We start from the raw sequence: 21,295 nt of genomic DNA, 5'->3' as shown, positions 1-21,295 counted from the left end.
CTCTATTCTAGCTAGAGTTGCCTATATGTGGAATTCTTGAGGCCAGATACAAAGCAAGAAGGAAAAACAGCTGGAAATGGAAGGTCCTGCCTTTCAGCAGGCTTTGGCCATTGTCCCTTTTGATGGCATGCATCTGGACAGAGGTTAGCTACCTTAGCCTGCCACCTGGGAGTTCACATCCCTAGTAGCAGATATTGACTTCTCAGGCTGCTATCACCTATACTTTCCTCCCTTGTCTAAGTCCTTATCCCTATCCAACAAAGTAAGCACTTCCTTCCCTGGTGAGAGATAGGAGGACAACAAGTGGTTGAAAAGGTGTCCATGCACTTGAATGACAAGAAGGAATGGTGCTTAGTGAGGACAAGACTTTTGGATTGCTATGGGTTCAGCAGTAGGTGCCCTAGGATGACCCTTCTTTGACAGCATGAGCTGGATAAGAGATGGTATAGTCTGAGAAAGGAGGGAAACAGCAGTTAAGTGCCAGCAATGTTCCAGGTACTATAAGAGATTTGTAAATATCTTACTTAATCCTAATTAAAACTTTAGGAGATGGGTGCTAGTATCCTCATTTACAGCTGAGGAAACTGAGGTAGTTCAAGGTTACTTGACTTGTCCAGGGGTACATATTAGATGTTTAAAGTCATATTTGAACTTGACTCCTTCCAGATAAGGAAAGTGAGGCAAACTGGGTGCCTTACCCCAGGGTCACACATTAGTAAATGTCTACGTTAACTCCAGGCCTGATGCTCTATCCACTGTGCCACCCAGCTGCCCACATAAGGAGGAGTTTAGACTAAATGGTCTCTTAGGTTCCTTACAGCTCTAGATCTGAAAGTCAACTAGGAGAGAATTTAGGTGGTGGGAGGCAGGGATTGTGGGATGCTTCAAGATTTAGTCCCCATTGAAACAATCAAAGTAGCCAAAGCTTTTCAAACAATGAATTCTTCCTTTGGAGTCAAGAAGAGAATAAGGGTTAGAGCTAGTCAGTCAGGGCACATTTACAGTTACCTGTCTCTTGTCTCTTTGTCACCTTTCCCTGATCACCTATTTTTCTTCTGCCTCTGCTCTCTCTGCCACATCTACAAACTCTACAATTTCAGCTAACTCTTCTCTACTCTCTCCACTACTGTGATTCTTGCCATGATCTCTGCCTTCCCCTTCCGGCCATCTCTTCTTTCTCTGTCATTTCCATTACACTATTTCTACTTTATTCCATCCTGTTGTTGCTTTTTCATTTCCAATCAATGTCATCAAGTTTTCAGTGACTTTATTGTTTACTGCTCTTAAGCAAATTCATGTTAATACCTTCTATAATTCTAATGCAGTAGTTTGGCCCTGTCTTTCCTGTGCCCAGGTCTATGATGGCAGCAATAACTCTGCTCGTTTGCTGGGTGTGTTCAGTCGCTCTGAGATGCTGGGGCTCAGTTTAAACAGCACATCCAGTAGCCTCTGGCTTGATTTTATTACTGACTCTGAGAACACGAGCAAGGGATTTGAACTTCAGTTTTCCAGTAAGTCGTCTTTGTATTTGGGAGGGTATTGAAGTCATATTGTTCTTGCCCCCTTGGTAAATGTGAAGAAAATATAGTAGTATTATCTCTAACATCATGGTTTTCTAAGGCTAGTGCTTGAAAAACTGGTTATTTCCTTTTAATAACTAGACCTTTAATTCAGGTAAACTGCCACTATGTGGATTATGGCTCCCAGTCTCTAATTATAATATAAACTGTCTTTTCATAGGTGTAGTTAATTGAATGTGATATCATGCTATGTTTTTATATTACTTTTTCTTTTTAAAATGTTTAAAAGAAGTTTTATTTAAATGCTTTATTATGAAATCCCTACATCTATAAAAATAATAGAAAGATTTGAAAACATAATAATACCTTGAAAATATCTGCCTTTTCTACTTTTGAAATTATTCCATTAATCTATAATGGGTTTTAAATTTTCCTTTGCTTATGGATTTAAAAAGATAATTTTTAACTTAATCAGATATTTTGGTTGTCTGACAACTGTCAGGGTTTTATACAATTTCTTTAACATTTGGAACTGAAATTTCCCTGTAACTTTTTTATGTAGCTTTAATAACTCAAATGAGAGGTATTTTCCTTATGACATATGCCAACCCTGTGAAAAATACTTTTCTACATTTTCCCCTCTTTGTAGACAGAAAGGTCAGGTTGTACTGTAGTTTCCAAAATGCCTTTCTCTAATCAAAAGGGACTTTTATAGCTCCTTCTCTAAAATGTTCCAAGCCTTGTCCCACTCTTAGAGAGTGGGTGTACTGTAATTGGATTTGAAATCAGTGAACCTCTGTTCAGTCTGCCCTCTGCCACTTGCTACCTGCTTTACTTTGAACAAATTACTTAACCTCTTTTGACATCAGTTTCCTCATTTGTAAAATGAGATCAGCTTAGGATGTACTTAGCTTTTTTGTGTCATGGACCTCTCTGGCAGTTTGGTGAAGCCTATATATACACCTCAGAATATTTATTAAATGCAGGATACAAAAGATGAAGTATTTAATTATTTATCAAAATATTTTAAAAGTTCCTATATCCCAGGTTAAGAACCCTGGCAATAGATAATCTTCCATTTCTTCCAGATCAAAATCTATGATTCATAATTACCTAGACACTTATATTAATCTACAATTATATAACAAACAATTTATTTTCTGCTTTGTGCTAAGCATTGTTCAGGCACTGCTATTTCAAGGAAAAAGACTGAACAATCTCTCCTCATGATAAATTTACATTCTAATGGGACAAATAAATACACACACACAATATTTATATACATCTATTTAAAACTATATACATATACATACATATGCATATAATAGGTGTAAACATAACAACATTCACAAAGTAGTTAGATATAATGTTATTGGCAGGGTTAGGAAAGGCTTCATTCATAAGAATCCATAGGGCCTCTATGAAGTGGAGGTAAGGAGAGAGAACATTCTAGGCAATGTGAAACCTGTAAAGAACAAAGGGAAATCAATTTAGCCTGACTGCAGCTAGGTTGTGGAGGACTTTCAAAGTTAAATAAAGGAGTTTCTGTTATATTTTAATATATTTTGATATAAGCCCCTTGTCAATATAGCTGTCAGGGAGGTCTATCTGTTAAGCTCTGGATTTGAATCAGATGACCAGAATTCAAGTCATTTTTCTTTCAGTTGCCTATCTGTGTGATTTGGGGCAATTTGCTTAATCTCCCTGTACTTTTACTTTCCTTACCTGTAAAATAAAAGATCTGGACTAGGTAGACTCCAAGTTCCTTTTAGTCTCTATCTATGATCATGTGATCCTGAGAAAAAAATAGAAACTGCTAATAGGGTTCCAGAGTAGTCTCAAGTTAAGAGAAAGCAATTGAGAATAGACATTATGTGAGATTCCAGATAAGAAGAAAATAATACAGCTATTAAGAGGTTGGGGGGTGAATAGACTTTACACTGAGGGAAAAAAAATAAAGCCAGATCTTTCAACATTCAAGAGACACCAGGGACCATTGTTATTGTAAAATAATTAAAAAATTATAATATTACCTTACCCTAGAGGTAGTTGTGTGAGTAGATAAAAGAATTTGGATGTGAGACATTGTGAAGGCAGAAATTATAAGATCTGGTAAATGATTAGATATGTTAGGTGAGGAAGAATGAGGAGTCTATCTGTCACAGATGTTCTTCCAGTATCTTAAGCTATGATTATGAACTTAAGATACTGGAAGAATATCCATGAAAGATAGGGATATGTGTACGAGGGGAAGATGTTGGGGAAAAAGTTAATAAGATTGGTTTTAGACTTGTTGAGCTTAACATATTTTCAAAAACATTCATTTTGAAATGCCCAGTAAGCAACTGGTGATACCAGGATGGAAGCTTAGGGGAGAGAATAGTTTTGAAATATAGATTTAGGCACTATTTGTATAGAGATGATAGTTAAACTCATGGGAGTTGATGAGGTTACATGCATGCATACATGCCTACATATTTATAATTAACCCTGTTATTTCTGACTCTAAAAGGCATAAAAATTAGCCTACATAAAATTAGCATACATTTACATGCATGAGCCTAACAGAAATATTTCATTTTCTATAAAACTTGCTTTTAAAGCACATTTAAATAGAATTTTTTGTGACAGACTTTTTAATTCTATTAGTACAGGGAACTCTTAGTGAGGAAATTCTTTCTCTTAATGCAGATTGGTACTTGCTTTGCAATTTATAATCTTAGAGATTTGTCTGGCCACCAAAGGTGAAGTGTCACTCAGAAAAATAGCCAGGATGATATGCCAGAGGCAGACTTGAACGAAGTTCTTAGTCCTTCTGAGGTCAGTTTTTAATTCACTATAGAAGCTGCTTTCTAAGCTGAGTAAAATGTGCTTTTGAAGTTACATTAGAAAGATTCCCCCCCCCCCCCATATTCCATCCTACCATGGTCAGCTACATATTCTTGAATATCTATTAATGACAGAGTACTTTGTATGAATACAAAATCATTGCAATACCCAGTCCTTCCCTTGAAGAATTCTCAGCTAGGCGGAGGAGTCACTCAAATATTAGTTCTTTAAAGGCAGATGTAAATTAGTATAATGCATAAGGTACCTGATTTTTGAAGAGATGCAAAGTAGAGAAACAATCAGAATTTGGTAGCATCAATCAGGGAAAGTTTCCAGAAAGAGGTGACTTTTGAAAGTGCTTAGAGATGTAGTTTGCCAGAATTTAAGAGTTGAGAAGTCATTCTGTATGAGGATAAGTGTATATGTAAAGACACAAAGATGAGAATCAATTAGTTGATTATAAAGTTCAAGGCTCTTGTTACTTAGCTCTCTCCTTGCCCTACTCAGAAAATGCAGGAGTGAAATCAATGAAAATATCACTGTCTTCCTCTAATCTGTCCTAATCATCATTGGGAAGGGTAGGTAAGGGATTTCTTTGAAGTTTTCTGAACATGGGTCAGATTTTTTTTTTTTTTTACAATTGTGTCTTCTCTACCAGGCTTTGAACTCATCAAATGTGAAGATCCTGGAATCCCCCAATTTGGCTACAAAGTACATGATGGGGGCCACTTTGCAGGAAGCTCAGTATCCTTCAACTGTGATCCTGGGTACACTCTACGAGGCAGTTCAGTTTTGATGTGCCTGACTGGAGAGCGCAGGGCTTGGGATAGACCTCTTCCCATATGCATTGGTAAGATTGCTATGCTTCCCATTCATTATCCCTTTATATCTTCTTTAGTGAGCCCTCCTTTTTACCCTCATTTCCTTTTTTCTGTAACAATAATAAAATAAACTTCCAGTCAGATGTCACTATCAAGATTTGATAGCAAGGCTTCTCCATCTGAGGATGTTAGTTTGATAATGATTATATATCACATCTTTGTTGTATTTTATACTTTACAGAGCACTCTTTCATTCATGTTTTTATCCCTACTGTACCAGCCAGAGGTGTGCAGGGCTGGTATTCCTCTCCCCAGTAGACAGAGAGGGAAAATGAAGGCTCAATGAGTTAAATAGTTTAACTAAAGTCACATAGCTAGTAGGTGGCAGGTTTAAGATCAGATTTTAGTCTCCTGACCTTCAGTCTTATGCTTTCCACTTGCATATTCCTTCTAATGTCTCCTTTGTATGTTATTTCAATAAATATACTATTTTTTTTTTAGTTTTTGCAAGGCATTGGGGTTAAGTGGCTTGCCCAAGGCCACACAGTTAGGTAATTATTAAGTGTCTGAGGCTGTTTTTGAACTCAGGTACTCCTGACTCCGGGGCCGGTGCTCTATCTACTGCACCACCTAGCCGCCTCTCAATAGGTATACTGTTAAAGAAATTATATAGTCAATTGAAAAAGAACCAGTTGGAAGTCTCAGGATATTTGGTTTCTAGTATGAGTTTTATCACTAATTCTCTAAAGTAGTCAGCTCAGAGACTTGATAAGGAGGTACCAGGGCAGATGCAACAAAATTTCTGGTGTTACATGTGGAAAGCTAGATGAAGCCCAGGGGAGATATAATGAGCTTCTGATGAAGGTACCACCATGCTTGACTTGTTCTAAGTTTTCAGGGAATATTCTAGTCTATTTCCACCTTATAGGAGAGGAAGGTGACCACAGTAGTTGTTTCGAGAAGTTTAGAGGGTCTCTAATGGATTGTCAAAGGAGAGAATTCCCAAATAAAGTCATTTCAGAGTCCATCAACTTCCAGATTTGTGAACCTTTCTGGTCATGTGTGTTTCCTTACCACCACAATACTTTGAATTTGTGCCTATACTAATCTGCAAGCACTCTGACATAAGCCAAACATCTCTGATCTCCATTTTCCCAATCTGTAAAATGAAGATCAAATTTCCTTTCCTACCTCCTTTATGGGAATATTTTAAGGACAAATAAGATAATAAATCAAATCTTTCTGTAGCCTAAGGAACCCTCTATGATCGATATCCTTATGAGCACTCTATTTGTGATCATAATGGGACCAGATCATGTTGAAGAGCACAAATAATCAAAGATTCTTGTGTCTTTGATTCCACTTGCTCCTCTCTTCCCTTTCTTGCTCTTCTCTTCCAACTTCAGTTCCATCTATGTTTCTGTCCTTACCCTTCCTGTCCCCTTTCCTCTCCCACCTTTGCCTCCCCAGTGCTGCTCCTCCCTCATCTAATCCCCCCACTTTAAACTGTGAACTTCACTATCTCATGAAAGGATACACATAAAATGCTTTGTAAACCTTAAAGCACTTTGGAAATGTCTGCTAGTCCAGCAGAACTCACCTGTGCATTGAAGATTTTCCTCTAATAAGATTGTGCCTCCAGAAACCCAGCCAATGGGTTAAAGGAAAGGGTGGTTAGGGAGGGGGACCTGCATTTCCCAAACTTCATATTGGCCAATATGACCAAATTTTCTTTTGAAGTGTATATATGGTTAAGAATATCTGTAAGGGTATCATTCCTTCACACAATCTATGTCTTTCAACAATACTTTTGCTTCCTTAACCCAAAGAAGTGTCCAGTGGTAGGTAGGAAGCTCAGGATTTCCTGGGATGAGAAGAGAATTGTTTCCAACAACTTCATCATAACCTTGGGGGCCAGACTTCATGTGTGCAATCCTCATCCTGTGTACAGGTGGGCCCCATTTTGAGCAAGCCTGATAGCACTACTTGCAACAGAAATAATTTGGAATTTGAAATATCCCCAGGATGTCAAGACATGGAAGAGTTAAGAGGGATCAAAGATGTCTAAGTCTAATCAGCATGGAAATTAAAAGAACCATATAGGTGATAAAACAGTGATGAGGCAAACACTTCAGGTGTGCCAGGCTTTGCCTTAATAAGCCCTGGTAATAAAGATATATAATAGAGATAGATGCCTACTTTCAAAGAGTTTACATTCTAATGGAGGAAGACAAAAGTTAAAAAAAAACTTGAAAAGTGAGGTGAGGGAGGAACAAGACTGTTGGCACTGAAGAGAAGGAAGCAAAGAAGTCTGGAGAGTAAAGTTGTAAGTTAAGGGAAGCCTGAGGGGAACTGAGTGGTGCAGTGAATAGATTACCAACTCTGGAGTAGAAGGTTCAAATCTGGCCTCAGATATTTACTAGCTGTGTGACCCTGGGCAAGTGACTTAACTCTGACTGTCAGAGAGAGAGGGAGAGAGATATGATTGGAGTTCCTCCAGAAAAAAATGTTATGGGCAGGAATTCATCATTAAGGTAGAATTTGAGGCCTTAAGGTAGAAGTTTCTCTAAAGGGGCAGGGTAGCTAATGAGGTCAAAGACAAGACAAGGTGAATTTAGATCCATCGAAGGCACAGAAATTACTGTTTCCTGTTCAGACCTGAGTGGACTATTACCAGTAAAACACTCATAGGGTTAATATTCCTAGTGAAGTCCTCTCAGGGTTAAGAAATATTAAGAAAAAAACCTATTATTATTGGACTATTCCTAGAAAGACCTTGCATTCCAAAAAAGAAGCTCATGGGCCAATTGCTTGATGATAAGATTATTTTTGTAGACTGGGAGGACAATCTAACCACAGACATTACTTCATTAAGATAATTATGAAGGTCCCAAGTTACCTCACCATCTGGTGGGAAAATTATTATGAAAACATTTCATTCTTTTCTCTGTGCCAGTTGCTGGGGTAGATTTTCCTCTAATAAGATTGTGCCTCCAGAAACCCAACCAATGGGTTAAAGGAAAGGGTGGTTAGGGAGGGGGACCTGCATTAGGACCTATATAATCTTGCTTAACTGTCCTTTAGATGCAGCTCTTTGATCATGAGTCTGCTCTTCTCTCAAGAAAATTGAGTAGGAACAGCTAGGTGGCACAGTGGATAGAGTACTGACCCTGCAATCAGGAGGACCTGAGTTCAAATCCAACCTCAGACTCTTAACAATTACCTAGCTGTGTGACCTTAGGCAAGTCACTTAACCCCATTGCCTTGCAAAAAAAAAGAAAGAAAAGAGAATAAAAACATTCTTTTGCTCAGACCAGTCCCTGAAGATTTTGTTTAGTGTATTTTTATCACACACAGACCACACCTGCAGGATAGCCTTTGTTTCTGGTTACTACAACTAGGAAGCACACTGATAAACTAAATTACTTCCAAAGAAGGGCATCAGCATAATGAGATTATTGAAATCGTGTCATTTCAGTGAAGAAACTGGTGATACTAGGTTTTCAACACTGATTTTTTTGCAAGATTTTGAGTTCCACATTTTTCTGCCTCCCTCATTTTCCTCCCCTTTCCCCTTAATAGCAAAATAATCTGATAAAGGTTATTCATGTATAAATATATTAAAATACCCAAATTAGATAATGTTGTGAAAGAAGAATCTGAACAAAAGGGGAGAAAACCATAAGATGGGAAAAACCTAAAACAGATTTTAAAAATTGAAAATATTGGAATGCATTCAGATTCCATAGTTCTTTTTCTGGATGTGGATTTTTTCCCCTCACAATTACTGGTGATGTTTAGCCTATAGAAAAGAGATTAAGTGCTACATATAACTGTCTTTCAGTCTTCAAAAGAGTCACATGAAAGAGTAATTAGCTTGTTTGGTCCATATGACAAAAGTAGGAAAAATAGGGAGAAATCACTGAGAGCTAAAATATGGACTTCATGTAAAAAAAAATACAAAAACTTTATGATTTTAATTGTTCAAAGTAAAATAGTATTCCTCTATAAACAGTGGTTTTCCACTATTTGTTCAGGGATTATTTTCTGGCAAATATGACATAGAACAATAAATAGATCTGGGTCTAAATTTTTCTCTGAACACTAGCCTGTGTGACCTTGGACAACTTACCTAAATTCTCTGAACCTTATTTTCTTTATCTGTACAATGGGGTGGGAGTAGAGGGTAATGTTATACTTGTTTTACATGGTTGTTGTGAGGAGCAAATGAACTAATAAGATAAAGTGCTTTGCAAAACAAAGTATAGTATAAATGTTAGCTATTTCAGTTATTATTTAGTAGGTATTTTCATTATTTGTTGTTAGTTTAGTTTTACTTTGTTTAGTTTAGACTTGGGTTTAGTTAATTTAGTTTAGACCTATGTTCTAACTTCAATTGTGTGACCTTGGACTGTTTCTGCTATAAAATGAATAATAATGTTGGGTGTTTTTAAGAAACCTTTTATCTTTAACCTGCCATAGTTTCATGATTCTTTTCCCCTCCAGCTGTATTCACCTTTCTTCCAGCATTCTTCTCATCCTCATCTTTGCTTCTGTCTCCCTGTTTTTCTTAATGCCTGTTGTCCCTTATAGCTTGTCTTCTTGCCCGCACATCTAAGCCAGCCTTAACCTTGTAACACAGTATGAATCCAATAGGATTTTGGAGCACAGAATACACATGGTGGTGGCGACTTTTCCAAATCTGATCTCTGAATTAAGGGACCCATTTAAAAAAAAATCTTATTTCTTTGAGTTTATGCCAAGTTTTTGGTGATTTGTGACAAGACATCAAAAGGGTTGCACATTTCTTCTCTGTTAAGCCTCCCCCCATTTTGAAAACAAAAAGGCAAACTATTAAAGGAGAATGTTAACCTGCTAGATTACTCCTATTTTAGGCCCCCAATATACCCTGGAATTATTGTTTTCACCGTTTTCTTCTAGAGACTGCATAATAGCTACTCTGTATCAAGTTTCTTCTTTGCCTCTTATTCTGTTGATATTTCTTTCAGCTGAGTGTGGAGGGACTATCAAAGGAGAATTGTCTGGACAAGTGCTGTCACCTGGATATCCAGCTCCCTATGACCACAATCTCAATTGTGTTTGGATTATTGAAGCTGATGCAGGGTGCACCATAGGGTAAGTGAAAATGGAAGCAGGCAATGGCCTGGTTTCCAGGGATATTACTACATAATGACTGTTTTATATCCTAAATGAGATAACCAGTTTGCAATTTGACCTCAGGGAAAAAGGACCAGAGCTTCATATGCTACTCAGAATTTTTGCATCTTATAATCATTGTAGTTGTTACAAGGTATTCTAGCATCTCCAAATGTCACTGGGATATCCTGACTAATTCTAGTGATTATCACCTTTCTTCTTTTTCAATCTGCTCAAAACAGAGATGAGTTTAAGCAAGTTTATTAGCACTTTAGGAAATTGAAGGAGTGAAATCTAAATACTCAGATTTAAAAAAAAGAATCATCAAGAGAGTCTTAGATGTGACATCTGGTTATCCCCTGATTTCACTAGTTGCTACACTACTCACCACTTACCCGGGACAATATGTAGCTAGGGTGCTTAAATGTAGCAAGTCTTCTTTTAATAAAGCCTAACAACTGAGGTTCCTTTTTAAAACAGCCTTTGCATCCTTTTATACATCAGGAAGTATCTTAAGGTGACATGGACACTACTTATTAATATGATACCTGTCAAAGGCCTCCATGGTAATATAGCTTCTTTTTATTGAGGTAACATTAGAAGAAATATGAATGATACATAATTGAGTTGTACTACCCAGTTATGTTCCCACGCAATCTCTAGCTAGAATAACAGAGGAGCTGCTTTTCACCATTGAAGCTAAGGAATTTAACCCCTAAGAATCTGGTAATATATCAGAAATTTTTCATTGAATTTCTGCCATGAGTTTTATATTCAGCCACATTGTGAAAAACAATATTCATACTTTCAAAGTAGGTAAAGAACAGTTAGTTATATCATTCAAGAAGATGTCTTAGATGATCCAAACAAAAACAGTCACAATGAATAGGCTAGAATAAAAAGTTCATTCAAGCCTCAAAGTCATTTAGCCTAGGGACTTGTTATTGGAATACCAGGTCAGATACCACAATTGCTCTGGTATGGTATGTGAAAAGCTAAATAAAAATCCAATGAGACTCATCAAGCTTACATTGAAGGCACTGCCATGCTGGGCTTTTTCAAAGACTTTTGGGTATAAGCTGGTCTTTATCTCTACCTCAGGGGCAGGGATCATTGGAAGCTGCTTAGAGACATTTAAAGTATATTATGAGTAGTCAAAGAACAGAACAACCAAAAAGTCATTGTAGTGTCCTAAAGTCTCCAGAATTGTGAATTTCTCTGGCTACCTATATATACACATGCATCTCCGCACCATAGTACTTTCAGTTTGTGCCAGTCTTACCTGTAGAATTCCATGTAATTGTTAATCCTGCTTTGCCTTCTGAGTACACGATTTTGTTCATAGTTAATTGAGTCAGTTGCTGAATTTGCTAAAGGGAAACAGTGATCAGTATGGAAGATGTAAAACATTTTATATTTTTAAAATAAGTACATAATTTACATGTAAGCAATAGTACTTCTCCCCTTGTTTAGATTTATATAATTAGTTACCTTTTACAGAACCTGTCAGTCTTCATAGAAGCAAGAAATTCGCTTTACAATTCATCATACAACTTTTGTAATGACTTTAAAAAACAAACAAACTAGCAATGAGAGGCTTGAATATGCATTATAGAACTTTGGGAATATTTGTCTCCAGTAGACTTAGACTGTTAATCACTTTCACTATCCCTGTTTCTAAATCCTGAGTCAAACAAACAAACAGATAAATAAATAAAACCATTTCAAAATCATCTCTATTTTTGGACAACTATCATGTTTACAACATTTGACAAAAACCATAAACCTTCCATAAACATGCCATAAACCATTCCACTTTGAAAGCATTTTTAGTGTTCAGTGGAGGGTTCAGATTTGTCATTCTCCTGCTTGTTGATTCACATCAGTGAACAGGGAAGCTCTATCAGGTCTCTAATTCAGAGAGGGGACTTGGGTTCAGGTGAGGAAATGATCTTGATTTTCACTGGGCATGGTGTAAGGATTGTAATCTCTTTCTGTATCCTGTCAAAACAATATGGTATTAGCATACAGATCCTAAGAGATGTCAGGCATCACACTTCATGACTGAGTTGAAGGTAGTTTAATGGATACCACAGGATTTCTTCCATTCTTTTTTTTAACAAGGCAATGGAGTTAAGTGACTTGCCCAAGGTCATACAGCTAGGTAATTATTAAATGTCTGATTCAGATTTGAACTCAGGTCTTCCTGACTCCAGGACCTGTGCTCTATCCACTGCAACATCTAGTTGTCCGGATACCACAGGATTTCATATCCAGGAAGAGACTTCTGGGTATTTTAATCCTTCCTTGACAGTGGTGATAAACTGACTATAAGGATAGAGAAGAGCTGGATGCAGCAGTGACCATCTCTGCTCAAAGTCTAGGCTGTCATAAGATCACTTTTCCTTGATGTCATATACTGTCTTTTCTCCAGCTGTGATAGTGAAGCTGAAACTTCACTGTTACCATTTTCATAAGTTAAAATATCAGATCACTACCAGATACATCCAGATGGTGCTTGGCATGAATAAGATCATAACTATAATAGAAAGTCCCAATGTGTATTAGATCTTCATAATCCCAGTGGTATAAGACATGTAGAGATAGCATAGCACAGATGACAGTGTACTTGGCTGGATTGACTTTGGGATTCACAGAAGTTTCTGTGAATGGTACAGGGTGCTTTTTCTAGGCAGTGTGGGGTTAATTATAGGAAGTACTGTTCCAGAGCTTCTTGATGGACCCAGTTGACTACTGTACCATTTTCAATAGGATACTTCTTTCCCTCTCAAATTATCATGCATTTAATGGCTTTTTATAAGTTTGTATTTATTCACTATATACTAATTCTGTATTTATAAATATATGCTTATTTTCTTCTTTTAGAATATAAAATTCTTAAAATGGGGATTTAAAAAAAAACAAATAAACTTGTATTTGTAGCAGCTAGCCCAGGGTCTGGAACATAATAGAACTTAATAAATATTTGTTAATTAATTGATAGAGTTCCAGTAAGACATGAAAAACTACCCTGAGATAATTATATTACTAGCAGTATATTAGAACATTTGCTGATAAGAAACTGGCCCCAGATAAGGCTAATGGGCTCCTGCCTAAAAGTGTGGCTATACAGATCCCTTTTCTGTACTTTAGAAGACAATTCTATCATAAGGGTTCACATGTTAGAACTCTGCCACTTAAATGAAGGTGGTAATAAAATAATATTCCATGAAGTTAGGATGAAATTATTCTCTTCATAGTTCATTTCTGTATTATCATTGAATTTAAAGCCAAAGTCTTTAGAGTGTTTGATGATTAGGCTAATGCTAACCTCATTATCTTGAGTGGCAAATTTTTGTTCCATTGCACATTGCAAATGTAGAAAAAATATGTTAAAAGTGGAGAAAACACCCTGTGGTATCTTGACAAATAGATATAACTTGCATTCCTTATTGGTGTATTAGAGTCTTGGAGAGGGCTCCAGGGTTTCCACGGCAATTACTGAATATTCTTTATTGCAGCACAAGAAAAAAAAAAAAGTCTCATTTAGACAATGGATGCTTCACTCATGATACTCAGCTGCAGATTTTCACATTTATAGGGAAAAAACAGCTAAAGGAACAGCTGTTGCCTAATTTAGGAGAAGGTAGACCAATGAGAAAGCATTCACAAAAATACTGCTGCTACTGTTGTCTCCAGAGGTCTTACTCTGTCATCCAAATGAGAATTAGTTTAAATTACTCCAAATGACATTCAAAATATGAAAAGAAAATAATTTTATTTATTATAAGACATCTCACCCAGAGTCAGCAGGGCTCTGAATATACAATTAAAGCATATTCATAATAACAAACAATAATAATTAAAGCATTACAAACCCATAAATGTAAAAGGCATAGAAATTACTAAAAGTTAAAAGAAATATAGAAGTTCAGAATAAATTGAAAGATATATTTTTGGTACCAGATCAGGATTCAAATGGAAAAAGAGAACTAAAAAGTACTCTAAATTTTATTTAATTCCAAAGTAGTTGTGCTTCTATTTGCTTCTAGCATCCTCTCCAGTTCTACCTCCTCACTAATTGGATACTATCACTAGATTTGACAAATTTCAATAAATTCTCTACTATATATTGGATCTGGATCTAGAGAAGCATAATATCTCACCTTTTGGCCCCAGTGGGTTGGGTGATAGAGTTCAGGCCAACAAATAAGAGAACCCCATAGTAGAGAGAGAGAGAAGTCACAGCTATTTTTCATTTTTTATATTAAATACCTGACTGAGGATTTCTTAACTATAGGGCTAATGTTCCACATCATAATTTCTTGGATACAAATAGCTGTTCCCTTCTACAATAATCTAGTTTCCTCCTTCATGGAAAGCATCTCTTTTTAATTAACTCAAAATTTCCCAAGGTTCTTCTCCTTCTGTATGTCAAGTTCTACTACATTCTATTAGTTAGTATTTCTCTCTTTTGTTTAGTATTAGTATTTCTCTCTTATCCTTTGTTTCATTTTATTTATTTTTTATCTTTTATTTCCTTTTAAAGCTCTTTTACTCTCCAAGGAATTGTTTATTATCCCTGAAAAATAGAATAGAAATGATTGACTTTAGTTCTTTTCTCCTTTTTGGGAGACCAAATTGTCCTTTATGCAAATAAGGTGTTGCTGCTGTTGAACTAGTTCAGTTGAGTCATTTCAGTTTTAATCAACACTGTGTGACCCCATTTGGGGATTTCTTGACAAAGATACTAGAGTGGTTTGCCATTTCCTTCTCTAGCCCATTTTACAGATAAGGAACTGAGATAAACAGGGTTAAGTGATTTGCCCAGGGTCACACAGCTAGTGGATGTCTGAGGCCAAATTTGAATTCAGGATAATGAGTCTTCCTGACTCCAAGATCAGCGCTCTATCACTGCCCCACCTAGTTGCCCCAATAACAGGTGTTACTTATTGACATGAACATATACATACATGTATATTATATATATATACATGTATGTCTACATATATATCACTGTATTTGTAAATCACTATAAACATTCTGCTTATATCTTGCCCTCCATACTTCATGATGTTTCATAATTTGTACCTACAACATTATTAGGAAAATATTCATGTTGATAAAATGAACTTTGGCAGCAATGAGAATTGTATGATCACTCAAAGCACTATATTTTTTTCCAAATATAGTCACTTGTTATTCTTTATCTACTGAATTCTAAGTTCATCTCATTGTCTATCTTTACTTCTTGTCTACAGTATATATACAAAAATCATTCACTCCCCACCTAGTTGCAAAAAATAATATTGGCAATTTGTATTTTGATCCACTTCATTTTTGTAATATAGAAATAAATGGATTAAAAATTGAAGTACAATATCAATATTTGTGTAAGCCCTGTATAGAAGGGGTCCTTGAACAACTTTCTGGACCCCGAGAAACACCTCAGAAATATAACTTTGGCTAGGCGCCTTTGGATCTGAAAATAATCCTACAGGACCCAAATGCTTGACTCTGGGGGTCACAGATATACCAAAAATTTGCCTAAGATTCACAAAGCACCCTTGTGAGCCTAATTATCTTGCTATATCTGTAAAATTCCTGCTTCTTCCCAGGACTGCCACCCCTTCCCCAGCTGTGGCTGGAACCATCAGATAGTAAATTGCACTCCCTCAAATCTGTGGGAAGTCCATGAATCTGTGACTCCCTCAATCTCAGGGAACATGTTCAGACATAACACAAAGACCGTGACCCTTTTCAACTCTGTCTAGCCCCTATCTATACTGAACCATATGTTTACATATGTTTGTAGTAGTATGACAAGAAAATATATCTAACTACTGTCTTTGCTTCTGTATCCTGCTTGCTCTCAGTAACCCCCTCCCCTCAAAACACTATAAAAACCCTATCCCCTGAACACTCAGGTACTGCCTGATTTGGGTACTCTTAATCCCCAGGCAGTCCCTGGGAAATTAAAGATCTACAAACTTAACAAATTTTGGTCTCTGTCTTGTTCTTTAGGTTCAGCAAAATTTGATCAGTTTCCTTTAATCAAATATTTGATCATTGATCTAGATTATTTTCTAGATGATCTGGAACTTAATGAAGCCTGCAAAATGTCATCTACATACAAGAAGTAGCCTCCATAGACAAAAGTTTTAGATCTTTTAAGCTTTGCTTAATATTGAAAGTCAGAGTATCCTTTTTTTGTTTTTTTTTGTTTGTTTTTTAGGTTTTTGCAAGGCAAATGGGGTTAAGTGGCTTGCCCAAGGCCACACAGCTAGGTAATTATTAAGTGTCTGAGGCCAGTTTTGAACCCAGGTACTCCTGACTCCAAGGCCGGTACTTTATCCACTGCACCACCTAGCCGCCCCTGAAAGTCAGAGTATCCTTGCATAAAGTTACAGTTGTGTAGCTATCAAGGATTTTTCTGTGATTCTTAAACATTTATATAAGAAATACCTCAAGTGAAGAGAAAACTCTTAAGTTTGCATTATGCTCTGTAGTCATTCTTTTATGTATGCCAATAAACACAAGATCTTTTATTTTTATCATCTCAGTCAACTATATGACTGAGAATTTTTGGCCCACTCAGCAGAATTATCAGCAGTGTGCCTGTTTGTATTTCCATTAAGGATATCCTTGAAATTTGCACAGACTATTTTCATAAGGCTTCTGTTGAGGGAAAAAAAATAAACATATTAATAGGTGTTGGCTGATATCTTTTTTGATGTTTTGCCACATGAATAACTTTTTAGTTTTTTAGGATCTTTCTCACATTGAGATCTTGAAAATTGTTACCTCTAAAATGTGCATTCTTCATATTGTGCAACCACTCTTTCTTCCTTTGTCATCCTAAATATCTTTTCAGTAATCTTATACTGTGTCCACTTAAGTATTAAGCTACGAATTCAAATGTTATGTTTCCACTGATCAGAACAGATTGATATAGAAATACTGACAGATTTCTTCCTTTCAATTTATATTTGCTATTCCCCTGCCAGTTTTATTTACAACTGCTCTTTGGATTGTGTGTATTAGATGGCTTTTATGCCAAGTTTTCAGCAGGTTAATTTTTCTTTTCACTGCCTTTTGCAAAATATTTTAAGATGGGACTGTTGTAATCTTCATCTATCTTTTTCTGTAATATAATAGAAATTAACCTGAAATCTAAAATGTTACTAATTTAACTTCATTATCTCTCAGAGTAGCAAACTGGTTGAGGAAATTTCTGCATTATTTCATTATCCTTGTTATGACAAGCTAAGTCTTGTTAAGAATTGTTTGTACTGGGGTGGCTAGGTGGTGTAGTGGATAAAGCACCAGCCCTGGAGTCAGGAGTACCTGGGTTCAAATCTGGTCTCAGACACTTAATTACCTAGCTGTGTGGCCTTGGGCAAGCCACTTAACCCCATTTGCCTTGCAAAAACCTAAAAAAAAAAGAATTGTTTGTACTTGTCATTCAGTATCTTTTTATTTTAAAATTTTCAATTAAGTCGAATATGGATTGTTACGATAGGATATAGTGTATTTTTCTCTTCTATTTTATTTGATGTTAATGTTGACATTACTTTTGACCAGTTAATGATCAGTCAACTTATTTTTTCTCTAAAATAAATATCAGATTCTTAACCAATCATTTCTTGTCTAATGATATAATCAACTTCACTTGTTATGTTGTTAGCCTTTTATTCCTTTCTCTAAGGAAGTCTTCATGAGAATGCCAGTTGAGGGTAAAAAAGAAAACAAACTTTGCATCAGAAATCTTTGATAAGTATATCCTACTTATATAAGAAGTTAATACAAATATATAAGATAACCATTCTGTAATGAATAGATGGTCAAAGTATATGAAAAAGCAGTTCTCAAAAGAATTGCAAATTAATAAAATCATGTGAAAGCTAGTTCCATATACTGAGTAGTAAGAGAAATAAATGAAAATTAAAAAAATTAAAATCCAGAAATTTGCAAAAGTAATAGAGGTTTTAGCTAGTCAATGATGAAGATCAGGACAATCTCAAATTATTTATGGTGGTAAATAGATCTAGCCAATCTGGAAGACAATTTGGAATTATGCTTTTTTTCTTAGTGACTTGATCTTTCACACTGAGATCTCATTATTACATATAAAATCCAAGAAATTAGACTCAGAAAGAAATCACATATTAGCTAAAATATGTATAATAATTTTGTGGCAGCACAAAAAAAAACAGAAACAAAATAGGTGCCCATTAGTTGGGAAATGACTAAATAAACTCTGTAATATATAAATGTAATGGAATATTACTGTGAGGTATACCAAAATTAATTTTACAGAGAAGCATGGGAAAGTCATACAGTCTGAGAAGTGAGAGTGAAGAATGCAGAATCAGGAAAACTATAACATCCTGACTAAAAAAATGTAAATGGGAAAAAGTGAAAGACAAAATTGATTTCTATATAAGTAACATGAACAGGTTAGGTCCTGGAGCAGAACCGTTAAATTAATCATCTTCTTTCTTTGCAAAGGTAAGGAACTATGGGTATGGAACATTACATATAATGTCAAACTCCGTTGATATGTTTGTTTTTGTTGAATGCTTTTTTTTCCTTTTAAATCTGGGTCACAAGAGGTCACTGGGTAGGGGAGTGGAAAGGAGAAGTATATAGATAATGATAAAGATAGAGATATATACAAAATGATGGCATAAAAACAAAAAAATACTGAAAAATTAGATATATTTTTTTGGGAAATAGGACCTGGAAACCCAATTTCTCTGAAAAGGAAAGAAAAAAGAGAAAGAGGGGCTATGTAGTGAAAGGACTGGACTTCTGGGTAGTCTTCAGTTCACTGGCCTCTTCATTTATTAGTACTGAACCAAAAATTTAATTTTTCTTTGTGTTGTTGTCTTTCCTTGTGTTTACCTTTAATGTGTTTCCTCTTTGATGCAATTGCATTATTTATTATTTTTTACAGGTCTTCATATAGATTTTATTTATTTATTTTTGATATTTTATTTTTTCCAATTATATGTCATGAAAGTTTTTCAAGATTCATCCACATGAATATAAGTTACATAATTTTCTTCCACCTTCCCTTTCTATCCCCCTCCCCTCAGCTGTGAACAATCTAGTGAATACTGTACTTGAACATTTGTGTTTAACATGCTTACATATTAGTTATTTTCTGTATGAGGAATTAAGCCTAAGGGAAAAAAGAAAGAATACCATGGGATAGAAAGGAAAAACATAAGAGAATTTTTTTTAAAGTGAGCATAATATTCATTAAGATTCAGATTGAGTTTGTTTTGTTATGTTTTCTTCATCTGAATATTGATGGCATTGTTCCTAATAGGTCTCCCAGGGTTATCCAATTTTCTGTATTGGTGAGAGGGGCTGCATCCATCAAAGTTGATCAACTCACAATGTTGTTGTTAATGTGTACAATGTTCTCTTTGCTCAGTATCAGTTCCTGTAATTCTTTCAATGCTTCTCTAGGATCTGACCATTTATGGGTTCTTATAGAACAATAATATTTCATGTATCATAACTTGTTCAGCCATTCCCCAATTGATAGACATCTTCTCAATTTCCAATTCTTTCCCATTAAAAAAAGAGCTGCTGTGTATATTTTGGAACATGTGGGACTTTTCCCATTTTTAATGGTTTCTTGTGGATATAGGCCTAATGTTGGTATCACTTGATTAAAGGGTATGATCAGTTTTATTGCTCTTTGGGCATAGATTCAGATTGCTTTTCAGAATGGTTGAACGAGTTCACAAGTCCACTAACAATGCATTAATGTCCCAAATCTCCCACAACCTCTCCAATACTGATCATTTTCCCTTTTTTGTCATCTTAGTTTGATAGGTGTGAAGTGGTACCTCATAGTAGTTTTAATTTGCATTTCTCTAATCAGTAATGATTTGGAACGTTTTTTTCATTTGATTTGATATAGCTTTAATTTCTTCCTTTGAAAACTGTATTTTCATATCTTTGACCATTTATCAATTGGGAATGACTTGGAGCCTTATAAATTGAATTCAGTTCTCTATATATTATTAAAATGAGGTCTTTATCAGAACCTCTACCTGTGAAAATTCTTTCCCAGCTTTATGTTTTCCTTCTAATCTTGGCAGCATTGGTTTTATTAGTATAAAAACTTAAGTTAATATAGTCTAAATCATCAATTTGACAGTTAATATACTCTAATTTCTTGTTTGGTTATAAATTTCTCCCCTTACCATAGATCTGACAGAGTATTTCTTGTCCTGTTAAATGGTCTAGGGTATCACCCTTTATATCTAAATCCTATACCCATTTTTGACATTTTGGTATTGGGTGTGAGATGTAAATCTATGCCTAGTTTTTTTGCCATCCTATTTTCCAGTTTTTCCAACAATTTTTGTCAAATAGTCAGTTCTTATTCCAGAAGCTAATGTCTTTGAGTTTGTCAAATAATAGATAACTATAATAATTTACTACTATTTCTTTTGTACCTATCCTAATCCATTGGTCCATTACTTTGTTTCTTTACCAGTGCCAGGCAATTTCGATGACTTCCACTTTATGGTATAATTTTAGATTTGGTAGAGCTAGGCCAACTTCCTTTACATTTTTTTTTCCATCAATTCCCTTGATATTCTTGGCCTTTTGTTTCTCCAGATGAATTTTGTTGCTATTTTTTCTAAATCAGTAAAATAATTATTTGGTAGTTTGAATTGGATGGCACTAAATAAGTAATTTAATTTGGATAGAACTGTTATTTTTAATTATATTAGCTCAACCTAACCATGAGTAATTTACATTTTTCCAATTGTTTACATCTGACTTTATTTGTGTGAAAAGTATTTTATATTTGTGTTCATATAGTTTGTGGAGCTGTCTTGGGAGGTTGATTCCCAAGTATTTAATGTGGTCTGCAGTTACTTTAAAAGGAATTTCTCTTTCTATCTCTTGCCCTTGGACTTTGTTGTTCACATATAG

At 35.5% G+C, this 21,295-nt stretch overlaps 1 protein-coding gene across 1 annotated transcript in view; it reads left to right on the top strand.

The window, feature by feature from the left end:
- Positions 1-21,295, top strand: part of LOC141508065 (CUB and sushi domain-containing protein 2) — a 619,633-nt gene that overhangs the window by 339,709 nt on the left and 258,629 nt on the right. The window contains exons 21-23 of the mRNA XM_074216347.1: positions 1,355-1,511; positions 5,008-5,199; positions 10,180-10,306. Coding sequence (XP_074072448.1) covers positions 1,355-1,511; positions 5,008-5,199; positions 10,180-10,306 — 476 coding nt within the window. The remainder of the gene's footprint in view (positions 1-1,354; positions 1,512-5,007; positions 5,200-10,179; positions 10,307-21,295) is intronic.

The sequence above is a fragment of the Macrotis lagotis genome, chromosome 1, assembly GCF_037893015.1.
Source record: "Macrotis lagotis isolate mMagLag1 chromosome 1, bilby.v1.9.chrom.fasta, whole genome shotgun sequence".
Lineage (NCBI taxonomy): Eukaryota > Metazoa > Chordata > Mammalia > Peramelemorphia > Peramelidae > Macrotis > Macrotis lagotis.
This window is presented reverse-complemented; position numbering and strand designations above follow the sequence as displayed.